Here is a 13,190-nt window from a genome sequence, read left to right on the forward strand (position 1 = left end):
CTGATAAAAGTTCGGGAATGTAGCATAAATGAGATAATTAATAAAGAAACACAAATCTTTGTGAGCATCTGGCTCTTTGAATAGTATAAAAGTATCACGTTAATTTGTGGAACATTTGCATTAACCATCTAACATCTGTGACTAGGAATCATGAATATACAAATAGTCAGGTATGATAGTGCTCATTTGAACTATGAAACTTTAGAATGAAGCCTAATATATAAGAAAAACACAATACTATGAGAAACTCGCTCTTTACAATGCTGGAATGAAAATGTAGTGGACTGACCCGACAGCCAATCCACTATGACTTGTAGCCGAATAGCACGCGTTAAGCTCACGCAGACTGGCGTGAGGTCTGGAACAATTAAGGGACTTGATAGTAGCAAATAAAGTACGTAGTTGATGTAATACTTAACTTTAATCCATAATTGGTGTACATCGCTCTTGACGGTACATGTTTTACAATCTCAATATAAACTGGTAATGGCGCCTTGCTAGGTCGTAGCAAATGACGTAGCTGAAGGCTATGCTAACTATCGTCTCGGCAAATGAGAGCGTATTTGTCAGTGTAGCATCGCTAGCAAAGTCGGCTGTACAACTGGAGCGAGTGCTAGGACGTGTCTCTAGACCTGCCGTGTGGCGGAGCTCGGTCTGCAATCACTGACAGTGACGACACGCGGGTCCGACGTATACTAACGGACCGGGGCCGATTTAAAGGCTACCACCTAGCAAGTATGGTGTCTGGCGGTGACACCACAGAAAACAACCTGGGTTAAACAATACAGAGTTATAGAAAAACATTACGAAGTATTTACAATCTTGTTAAGAAATGTAGTGCTTATGTGCACCAATACGTGAGGTCAAGTTCCATTTACAACGCTCATTTCCACAGTTATGACTAATCACAGATAATGTACAAAGCGTAGTGTAGCTATATCACATATATAAAGTAACGAGTGAAGAAGGCACGGATAAAGTCATGGTTGAGGTAAAGTTACATACTGGATGGTCTGCAAATCGAGGATACATAGACATCGGTTCATATTTCTTCATCAGGGGATTATACAGGGTGTACATAAAGTCCGAGAACACTTTCATTTATTTATTGCACAAGAACTGAACATTGTACACATGTCATACATATTGAATTTTGAAGAGAAACTCTGAAAGTTTTTTTACAAACATTCGATATGGGAACCATGAGTGACCCGATTATCGAATTCTTGCCATACCCGTCCCAGCATGGCATCGACTGAGGCAATCGTTTCCCGTATTCACTCCCGGAGCTCTGCTACATCACGTGGTAGAGGCAGTGCATACTCCAGATCTTTAATTTGTCCCCACAGAAAAATGTCATACGGAGTGAGATCTGGTGATCAGGGAGGCCATTTCATGAAACAGCTGTCCCCTTCTGTAGCACGACCGATCCATCGATGCGGCAGCTTCGTGTTCAGGTACCCACGAACTTCACGATGAAAATGGAGTGGAGCTGCATCCTGCTGAAAGATGAACGGAGAGTCCGATTGCATTTGAGGCATCAGCCATTGCTGCAACGTGTCCAAGTCGGAATATCCGGTGACAGTGCTCTCAGCGAAGAAGAATGGCCCGTACAGTTTTCGACGTGACAAGGTATATATATATATATATATATATATTGGATATTGAAATAAGAACACCGTGAATTCATTGTCCCAGGAAGGGGAAACTTTATTGACACATTCCTGGGGTCAGATACATCACATGATCACACTGACAGAACCACAGGCACATAGACACAGGCAACAGAGCATGCACAATGTCGGCACTAGTACAGTGTATATCCACCTTTCGCAGCAATGCAGGCTGCTATTCTCCCATGGAGACGATCGTAGAGACGCTGGATGTAGTCCTGTGGAACGGCTTGCCATGCCATTTCCACCTGGCGCCTCAGTTGGACCAGCGTTCGTGCTGGACGTGCAGACCGCGTGAGACGACGCTTCATCCAGTCCCAAACATGCTCAATGAGGGACAGATCCGGAGATCTTGCTGCCCAGGGTAGTTGATTTACACCTTCTAGAGCACGTTGGGTGGCACGGGATACATGCGGACGTGCATTGTCCTGTTGGAACAGCAAGTTCCCTTGCCGGTCTAGGAATGGTAGAACGATGGGTTCGATGACGGTTTGGATGTACCGTGCACTATTCAGTGTCCCCTCGACGATCACCAGTGGTGTACGGCCAGTGTAGGAGATCGCTCCCCACACCATGATGCCGGGTGTTGGCCCTGTGTGCCTCGGTCGTATGCAGTCCTGATTGTGGCGCTCACCTGCACGGCGCCAAACACGCATACGACCATCATTGGCACCAAGGCAGAAGCGACTCTCATCGCTGAAGACGACACGTCTCCATACGTCCCTCCATTCACGCCTGTCGCGACACCACTGGAGGCGGGCTGCACGATGTTGGGGCGTGAGCGGAAGACGGCCTAACGGTGTGCGGGACCGTAGCCCAGCTTCATGGAGACGGTTGCGAATGGTCCTCGCCGATACCCCAGGAGCAACAGTGTCCCTAATTTGCTGGGAAGTGGCGGTGCGGTCCCCTACGGCACTGCGTAGGATCCTACGGTCTTGGCGTGCATCCGTGCGTCGCTGCGGTCCGGTCCCAGGTCGACGGGCACGTGCACCTTCCGCCGACCACTGGCGACAACATCGATGTACTGTGGAGACCTCACGCTCCACGTGTTGAGCAATTCGGCGGTACGTCCACCCGGCCTCCCGCATGCCCACTATATGCCCTCACTCAAAGTCCGTCAACTGCACATACGGTTCAACATCGATGTACTGTGGAGACCTCACGCTCCACGTGTTGAGCAATTCGGCGGTACGTCCACCCGGCCTCCCGCATGCCCACTATACGCCCTCACTCAAAGTCCGTCAACTGCACATACGGTTCACGTCCACGCTGTCGCGGCATGCTACCAGTGTTAAAGACTGCGATGGAGCTCCGTATGCCACGGCAAACTGGCTGACACTGACGGCGGCGGTGCACAAATGCTGCGCAGCTAGCGCCATTCGACGGCCAACACCGCGGTTCCTGGTGTGTCCGCTGTGCCGTGCGTGTGATCATTGCTTGTACAGCCCTCTCGCAGTGTCCGGAGCAAGTATGGTGGGTCTGACACACCGGTGTCAATGTGTTCTTTTTTCCATTTCCAGGAGTGTATATAAATAAATAAATAAATAAATAAATACATTTGGGGAATTTGTTGTGCCTGTGGTAAATGGCCTTCCTTGTTGGTCGCTTCTTAGCGTACTTCGTTCTAAACAACCGTTGAACAGCTGTAGAACGCTTGTTTTTTCGAACTCCAACACACAGAAAGCTCGCTCCACACCTAAACTCGTCATGTTCGCGACTAGCGCTGACTATCGGCCAATTTCCAAACTACGCTTTGGCAGTATACACGAAAAAGAAAAAACTTTCAGCGTTTCTCTTCAAAATGGCATATGTATGATACCTGAAAAATGTTTGGTTCTTGTGCAATAAATAATTGAAAGTGTTCCCGAACTTCATGTACACCCTGTATGTTTGAGTCATATTATCTTGAGTATATTTTGAACATCACTAGATACGTCAAAGTAGTGGCATTGAGCAGACTTATTGGTGGCTGTGGTAGATATGGTAACCAATGACAAGTCAGCTAATTATATACTAAGTGCTGTCGTGAGCGCAATGAATGGAGTCATTAGAGCTCTCTCATTTGTAGTGTATTGTCGTCGACATAGTAAGCTAGCATATATTTATATTGTTGCAAACAAGTAAACAACTGTATGTTTCATGTCCATCGCAGTGGATCAGGTAGAGAAGGACAACAGCATAAAGAGAATATGTGACTTGAAGAGGCTTTAAATACTTTTAAGATTGCAAAGTATGACAGTAGTGGATATTAATACAAAAGAACTGGAAACGTTCTCGTAAAATAGCTCTACGAACAAGACATCGTGTTAACTGACTGGTAATTGCAGAACTGAAGTGTAGTGATGATTGCATCAGATGGTTAGCGAATAAATACACTGAATCACCAAAGAAATCGGTATAGGCATGCGTATTCTGATACAGAGATATGTAAACAGGCAGAATACGGCGCTGCGGTCGGTAACGCCTATATGAGACAACAAGTGTCTGGAACAGTCGTTAGATCAGTTACTGCTGCTACAATGAGAGGTTATCAAGATTTAAGTGAGTTTCAACGTGGTGTTACAGTTGGCGCACGAACGATGGGAGACAGCATCTCCGAGGTAGCAATGACGTGAGGATTTTCCCGCACGAGCATTTCACGAGTATGCCGTGAATATCAGGAATCCGGTAAAACATCAGATCTCCGACACTGCTGCGGCTGGAAAAAGATCCAGCAAAAACAGGACCAACAACGACCGAAGATAATCGTTCAACGTGACGGAAGCGCAATCCTTCCGCAAACTCCTGCAGATTTCAGTGATGGACCATCAACAAATGTCAGCATGCGAACCATTCAACGAAACGTCATCGATATGGGCTTTCGGAGCCGAAGCCCCACTCGTTTAGTCCTGTTGACTGCGCAACGCAAAGCTTTACGCCTCGCCTGGGCCCGTCAACACCGACACTGGACTGTTGATGACTGGAAACATGATGCCTGTCGGACGAGTCTTGTTTCAGATTGTATCTAGCGGGTGGACGTGTACGGGTATGGTTGCAACCTCATGAATCCATAGACCCTCCATGTCATCAAGGGATTGTTCAAGCTGGTGGAGGCTCGGTAATGGTGTGGGTCGTGTGCAGTTGGAGTGATATGGGACCACTGATACGTCAAGATACGACTGTGACGGATGACACGTACTTATCTCATCACCTGCATCCATTCATGTCCATTGTGCATTCGAACGGACTTGGGCAATTCCATCAGGACAATGCGACACCGTACACGTCCAGAATTGCTGTAGACTGGCTCCAGCAACAATCTACTGAGTTTAAACTCTTCCAACGGCCACCAATCTCCCAAGACATGAACATTATTGAGCATATCTGGGACGCCTTGCCAAGTGATTTTCAGAAGAGACCACCACCCCGTCATACTCTTGCGGATCTGTGGACAGCTCTGCCTGCAGTTCCCTCCAGCACAACTTCAAACACTAGTCGAGTCCGTACCAAGTGGTGTTGTGGCAATTCTGCATGCTCGTGGGGGCCCTACGCGATATTAGGCAGGTGTACCAGTATCTGTGGCTCTTCAGTATATATGCTGACGTCTATACACTACTGGCCATTAAAATTGCTACGCCACGAAGATGACGTGCTACAGACGCGAAATTTAACCGACAGGAAGAAGATGCTGTGATATGCAAATGATTAGCTTTCCAGAGGATTTACACAAGGTTGGCGCCGGTGGCGAACCTACAACGTGCTGATATGAGGAAAGTTTCCAACCGATTTCTCATACACTGTTGACCGGCGTTGCCTCGTGAAAAGTTGATGTGATGCCTCGTGTAAGGAGGAGAAATGCGTACCATCACGATTCCGACTTTGATAAAGGTCGGATTGTAACCTATCACGATTGCGGTTTATCGTATCGCGACATTGCTGCTCGCGTTTGTCGAGATTCAATGACTGTTAGCAGAATATGGAATCGGTGGGTTCCGGAGGGTAATACAGAACGCCGTGCTGGATCCCAACAGCCTCGTATCACTAGCAGTCGAGATGACAGGCATCTTATCCGCATGGCTGTAACAAATCGTGCAGTCACGTCTCGATACCTGAATCAACAGATGGGGACGTTTGCAAGACAACAACCTTGTGCACCAACAGTTCGACGACGTTTGCAGCAGCATGGACTGTCAGCTCGGAGACCATGGCCACGGTTACCCTTGACGCTGCATCACAGACAGGAGCAGCTACGATGGTGTACTCAACGACGAACCTGGGTGCACGAATGGCAAAACGTCATTTTTTCGGATGAATCCAGGTTCTGTTTACAGCATCATGATGGTCGCATCCGTCTTTGGCAACATGGCGGTGAACGCACATTGGAAGCGTGTATTCGTCATCGCCGTACTGGCGTATTACCCGACGTGATGGTATGGGGTGCCATTGGTTACACGTCTCGGTCACCTCTTGTTCGCATTGCCGGCACTTTGAACAGTGTTACGACCCGTGGCTCTACCCTTCATTCGATCCCTGCGAAACCCTACATTTCAGCAGGATGTTGCAGGTCCTGTACGGGCCTTTCTGCATACAGAAAATGTTCGACTAGTGCCTTGGCCAGTACATTCTCCAGATCTCTCACCAACTGAAAACATCTGGTCAATGGTGGCCGAGGAACTGGCTCGTCACAATACGCCAGTCACTACTTTTGATGAACTGTGGTATCGTGTTGAAGCTGTATGGGCAGCTGTACCTGTACACGCCATCCAAGCTGTGTTTGACTCAATGCCCAGGCGTATCGAGGCCGTTATTACGGCCAGAGGTGGTTGTTCTGGATACTGATTTCTCAGGGTCTATGCACCCAAATTGCGTGAAAATGTAATCAAATGTCAGTTCTAGTATGATATATTTTACCGATGAATACCAGTTGATCATCTGCATTTCTTCTTGGTGTAGCAATTTTAAAGCGTTCTCGCTTCCCACGCCCGGGTTCCCGGGTTCGATTCCCGGCGGGGTCAGGGATTTTCTCTGCCTCGTGATGGCTGGGTGTTGTGTGCTGTCCTTAGGTTAGTTAGGTTTAAGTAGTTCTAAGTTCTAGGGGACTTATGACCACAGCAGTTGAGTCCCATAGTGCTCAGAGCCATTTGAACCATTTTTTAGCAATTTTAATGGCCAGTAGTGTATATTTTCGTATAGCTACCTGTATGGCAGTAGATTTCTGGGGTTTGAGTCTTCAATTTTGGAATCGTTCATTTCATATGATCCCAGATCGGTTTTATTGCATTCGGTCAGTTTAAACACGGTGGTATGACTCGTGGCTCGGCGTGTCGCAGGTAACGACATCTCTGAGGTGAACCAGGAGGCGTGGCGCGGCCTGGAAGAGTCCCTGCAGACGCTGGACCTGGCTGACAACTCACTCACCTCGCTGCCGCCGGCCGCCTTCTCCAACCTGCAGCTGCTGGAGGCGCTGGACCTGCAGGTATGTCGCGCCGCTCAGTGCCGCAGCCCCGTCTGCCACATCGACGCACTACTGGCAGCGACACACAGTCTGCATCCAGGAGGCGTCGCCAAAAAAAGTACAGACAAGCCGTAGGAACATGCCTCTGACGTGCAGACCTCATGAACTATGACCACTTGTTCGGTGGAAGAGACGTGTTTCAGTGTGGCGAACATGAACAAGCTCTCATAGCTCTCAAAGTACGCATTTTAGACCCCACGTTTAGTACACATTTCTTTCTTGTTTAGGTAGAAGAAACCTGTCCCTAAACCTTGTCTGTGATTTTCTTTTGGACAATCTGCACATCTAAAACATATGGATCGCGAGAAGAACGATCGCTGGTAAGTCACCGCGTGTGCTCAAATCTCTTTAGTTTTATCTTCACAGTCTTTTCGCGAGACATACGTAGGGGGAAGCAGTATATTAGTTGAATCTGCTAGGAGCGTACGCTCTCGGAAGTTTAACAGTAGACTACACCGTGATGCACAGAACCTCTCTTGCAGTGTCTGCCACTGGACTTGGCTGAGCAACCTGCCGTCGGATGTTGTCTTTTAGCATCGCTAATGAGGTCGGACGATCGCGGTAGACTTACGACTTCAGGTAACCCCATAACCAGTAATGACACGGATTGAGGCCTGGGGACCTGGGAGGCCAACCATGGCGGAAGTGGCGGCCCAGCACGCGATCCTCACCAAACGATGTTCGCAGCGGGTGTTCCACACGTGTAGCAGTACGGGGTGGAGCGCCATCCTGCACAAAAGTCGTTCCTCCCAGCAGGTGTTTATCAGCCAGACTAGGGATGATCTCACTCCCTCTTCCACTACAGCCCATTTTATGTTACGTCACTGACTTGTTGCTGCCTATCGCCACCTGTTGACCAGTATTTGCTCTCGTTTTCGGTTGCAATAGAGCCCCGTGTCGTTTCAGGCATGTGCTCGATGTTTACCTCTCTACCTGCATTAGTCTGTGAATGCGTGCATTCCCACAGGACTTTTGGGTCGCTATAGGTTGCTCATAAGTTCTCAATATGAGAAAATTGAGATAACATCAGACATTCCTGTTTCACTGTCAGTGACACACAGGCTGACAGCTGACTTCCATCGTCCAGAGATACCACTTGTTGGATTGAGACACTCCACTACTCCGCGATTACAACATCGTGAGGCTGTTCACAACTGACAATTGACGTACCCTGTACACAGGTCTTCCCATCACCATTTTCCTCCAGTCTACAGGTATCAGCGATGTACAGGGAAATCAACTGAAACTTCCTGGCAGATTAAAACTGTGTGCCGGACCGAGACTCGAACTCGGAACCTATGCAGGTTCACAGGAGAGCTTCTGGAAAGTTTGGAGGGTAGGAGACGAGGTACAGGCAGAAGCAAAGCTGTGTGGGAGTGGGGCGTGAGTCGTGCTTGGGTAGCTCAGTTGGTAGAGCACTTGCCTGCGAAAGGCATAGGTCCCGAGTTCGAGTCTCGGTCCGGTACACAGTTTTAATCAGCCAGGAAGTTTCATATCAGCACACACTCCGCTGCAGAGTGATAATCTCATTCTAGGGAAATCAACTCTTCGATCTTTATTTAATATTCCATGATTACTGCAGGACGCATGTGTCCACAGTTGACACACCACGGACTAACTGGGCCAGTCTGACGCTAAACATACACTCTAAGACAAAAAATAGACACACCAAGAAGAAAGTATCCGAATACTACGAAAATCGGTCGGTTTGATGTATCGGTTGGATTACCTGTCCAGACAAACAAATGATTACAATTACAGAAAAATTGGATCAGTTATTCAAGAGAAAGAATTGCATAAGTTGAGCTCAATAACGCAATGGTTCACCTGAGGCCCTTATGCAAACAGTTACTCGGCTTGACATTGGTTGATAGAGTTGTTGGATGTCCTTCTGTTGGATATCGATCCAAATTCTGTCCAATTGGCACATTAGATCACGATAATGCCGCGATGGTTGGAGGGCTGTGCAGAAAATGTTCCGTACGTCTTCAGTTGGGGAGCGATCCAGCGACATTGCTGGCCCAGGTAGGGTTTGGAAGGACGAAGACAAGCATTAGAAACTGTCGCCGTGCGTGGGCGGACATCATCTTGCTGAAACGTTAGCCCAGGATGGCTTGCCATGAAGGGCAACAAGACAGGGCGTAGAATATCACCATCGCACCGCTGTGTTGTAAGGATGACACCCAAAGAAGTCCTGCTGTGAAAAGAAATGGCCTGCCAGAACAGTACTCCTGGTTGTTGTGCCGTATCTGCGTCAATGCACAGGTTAGCATCCCACCGCCCTCTGGGGCATCTCGAGACACATCTTAGGCCTGAAATGTCATTGACTTCAGTGATGAGTCCCTCTTCGAACTGAATCACTATGACCAGCGAGGACACGTCTGGAGATGCCCTGGACAGTGGGGGGACTGCAGGCTAACTGCCATCCGCCATACGGCCCAACAACTGATACTCTGGAGTTCCATGTCAAGACCACTTTGGTTTTCATCCGCAGCACCCTTAGAGCTCAGTGGTACGTCGACGGTATTCTACGTTTTGTTGCCCTTCATAGCAAGCCATCCTAGGATTACATTTCACAGGCCGCATAAGGCGAGGGTTTCTGTTGATTTTCTTCGTGCTTGCCAAGCTCTGCCTTGGCGTGCAGGGTCGCCAGATCTTTCCCCAACTGAGAGCGTTTGGAGCATATAGGGCAGAGCTCTACAGCCCTCTGGAACCTGACGATCTGTCGCTCAACTCCAGCAACCAATGGCAAACTGTATAAATGCTTGCATATGGGCCAGAGGTGAACCAGCGCATTGTTGGCTTGCTCGGCTTGTGAAGCTCTTTTTCTTGACACAAATCACCCCATTTCTCTGAAATTGTAATCATTTGTTTGTCCATGTTCATGACATCTACATCTACCAATTCTGGGTCATTTTTGTTTTTGCCTTAGAGTGTATAAAAAGTTGTTGTTTCGCGCACAGTGGCACGCGCAATGCGACGGCCGACCCGGTGTCCGCAGGGCAACCACCTGTCGGAGCTGGACGTGGCGCTGTTCCGCGACGGCCCGCCGCGGCTGTCTCGGCTGCAGCTGGCGGACAACCAGCTGTCGTCGGTGCCGTACCGCCAGCTGGCGCCGCTGCGCCTCCTGAGGACGCTCGACCTGTCGGCGAACCGCATCGCCGGGCTGCACAGCGCCACCTCCGAGCCGGACGAGGCCCGCGGCTCGCTCATGTCGCTGGACACGCTGCGCCTCGAGCGCAACCAGATCCAGTACCTGCCTCCAGGCGCCTTCCAGCACTTCGACGTCCTCAACAGGACCTTCCTCGACGGCAACCCTCTCGTCCTCGTGCAGGTGAGCACTGCCGGCGGACCGAGACCTACGAGGCAACTTGCTCTGCAGTTACGACATTCCGTCTGTGGTCGGAACAACTGTGCAGAGTCGCTTCTGCGCTTCTGCTTCTTGCTGGGCTAAGCGGATATTTGCATGCGGTACACAGGCACACAAAGAATTTGAATAAAATCAGCGAAAAAACAGTCTAGATCGCGATGGGTATTTTACTATAAGTATCGGTTTCGGCCTAGGCGTAGGTGATCTTCAGGTGTCACCATCAGCTGAAGTTGACGATGCGTAGAACAGTCAGTTGATCGTATCGAAAACTTCAGCTGATGGTGCTGTCTGAAGATAGTCGAAGTCTATGCGGAAATCCATCATTTTAATAAAATACCAATCTCGATCTAGACTGTATTTTCCACAGGTTTTATATACACTCCTGGAAATGGAAAAAAGAACACATTGACACCGGTGTGTCAGACCCACCATACTTGCTCCGGACACTGCGAGAGGGCTGTACAAGCAATGATCACACGCACGGCACAGCGGACACACCAGGAACCGCGGTGTTGGCCGTCGAATGGCGCTAGCGGCGCAGCATTTGTGCACCGCCGCCGTCAGTGTCAGCCAGTTTGCCGTGGCATACGGAGCTTCATCGCAGTCTTTAACACTGGTAGCATGCCGCGACAGCGTGGACGTGAACCGTATGTGCAGTTGACGGAATTTGAGCGAGGGCGTATAGTGGGCATGCGGGAGGCCGGGTGGACGTACCGCCGAATTGCTCAACACGTGGGGCGTGAGGTCTCCACAGTACATCGATGTTGTCGCCAGTGGTCGGCGGAAGGTGCACGTGCCCGTCGACCTGGGACCGGACCGCAGCGACGCACGGATGCACGCCAAGACCGTAGGATCCTACGCAGTGCCGTAGGGGACCGCACCGCCACTTCCCAGCAAATTAGGGACACTGTTGCTCCTGGGGTATCGGCGAGGACCATTCGCAACCGTCTCCATGAAGCTGGGCTACGGTCCCGCACACCGTTAGGCCGTCTTCCGCTCACGCCCCAACATCGTGCAGCCCGCCTCCAGTGGTGTCGCGACAGGCGTGAATGGAGGGACGAATGGAGACGTGTCGTCTTCAGCGATGAGAGTCGCTTCTGCCTTGGTGCCAATGATGGTCGTATGCGTGTTTGGCGCCGTGCAGGTGAGCGCCACAATCAGGACTGCATACGACCGAGGCACACAGGGCCAACACCCGGCATCATGGTGTGGGGAGCGATCTCCTACACTGGCCGTACACCACTGGTGATCGTCGAGGGGACACTGAATAGTGCACAGTACATCCAAACCGTCATCGAACCCATCGTTCTACCATTCCTGGACCGGCAAGGGAACTTGCTGTTCCAACAGGACAATGCACGTTCGCATGTATCCCGTGCCACCCAACGTGCTCTAGAAGGTGTAAGTCAACTACCCTGGCCAGCAAGATCTCCGGATCTGTCCCCCATTGAGCATGTTTGGGACTGGATGAAGCGTCGTCTCACGCGGTCTGCACGTCCAGCACGAACGCTGGTCCAACTGAGGCGCCAGGTGGAAATGGCATGGCAAGCCGTTCCACAGGACTACATCCAGCATCTCTACGATCGTCTCCATGGGAGAATAGCAGCCTGCATTGCTGCGAAAGGTGGATATACACTGTACTAGTGCCGACATTGTGCATGCTCTGTTGCCTGTGTCTATGTGCCTGTGGTTCTGTCAGTGTGATCATGTGATGTATCTGACCCCAGGAATGTGTCAATAAAGTTTCCCCTTCCTGGGACAATGAATTCACGGTGTTCTTATTTCAATTTCCAGGAGTGTAGATTACAAGTACGCTGTTCCCAAAAATGATACCAAACATTTTGAACACTAAGAATTTGTTTCCTGTCTAGCGGTGTAGCACAGCGTGCTAGGAAACGTCAGTCAATTTTAATATTCGTCGAAAGGTTCAAAAACTGCCAGCATGGATAAAATGATGTTGAACATGTGCAGTTTTCGTCTGAAAACAATGGCAAGAGACTAGTTGGTTATTTTGAGAAACTGAGCAGTAAAGTTTCAATTAATTCTCGTAAGTAAGGTATTTCAAGTACGTGGATTGTGATTTTTTAATTCAGATGAGTATCTGATTTCAAATATTTCTACAATAACGAAATACAGGGGTTCACAGATAAAAGTAGCCCGTGTAAGTATAAAGTAAAAGCAGTGAAATTATGGAAACTAGGAGCTGAAATGGACTTAATTATAATTTACTTCTAATAAAAAACACAGTGAAAAGTACGTTTATGGAAGGTGTAGAAAGTGATTCCCTGCAATACACAGCTGTGCACGTCTAAGCATATTCAGATACACCCGGTGTAAAGTTCAGATATCGATGACGGCAACTTCACAGCTGATGTTGTGTATCAGTTCCTGTATTGTGTTGGATCTGCCACATAGACGTTACTCTTCAAGTGTCCCCACAGTAAAAAATCACATACTGCTAGATCCGGCGAACGTGGTGGCCTTAAACGTTTCGTGACAATTCGTTCTTCAGTGAAGATATCATGGACTCATTCTAGGGATATCTTAGATACGTGGCATGTTGCCTCATTTTGCTGTAAGAAGCAGTTTCCTCTTCCATAACCAGTGAGTTAAGCACAAAATGTATTAAAAATTTCCGTATATGCAACTGCTC

General features: G+C 49.1%; 1 protein-coding gene across 1 annotated transcript in view; it reads left to right on the forward strand.

The window, feature by feature from the left end:
- The window catches only part of LOC126109392 (chaoptin), a 331,789-nt gene that overhangs the window by 156,017 nt on the left and 162,582 nt on the right, over positions 1 to 13,190 (forward strand). Inside the window, exons 4-5 of the mRNA XM_049914419.1 lie at positions 6,983 to 7,128; positions 10,169 to 10,501. Coding sequence (XP_049770376.1) covers positions 6,983 to 7,128; positions 10,169 to 10,501 — 479 coding nt within the window. The remainder of the gene's footprint in view (positions 1 to 6,982; positions 7,129 to 10,168; positions 10,502 to 13,190) is intronic.

This window comes from Schistocerca cancellata, chromosome 12 (genome assembly GCF_023864275.1).
Source record: "Schistocerca cancellata isolate TAMUIC-IGC-003103 chromosome 12, iqSchCanc2.1, whole genome shotgun sequence".
NCBI lineage: Eukaryota > Metazoa > Arthropoda > Insecta > Orthoptera > Acrididae > Schistocerca > Schistocerca cancellata.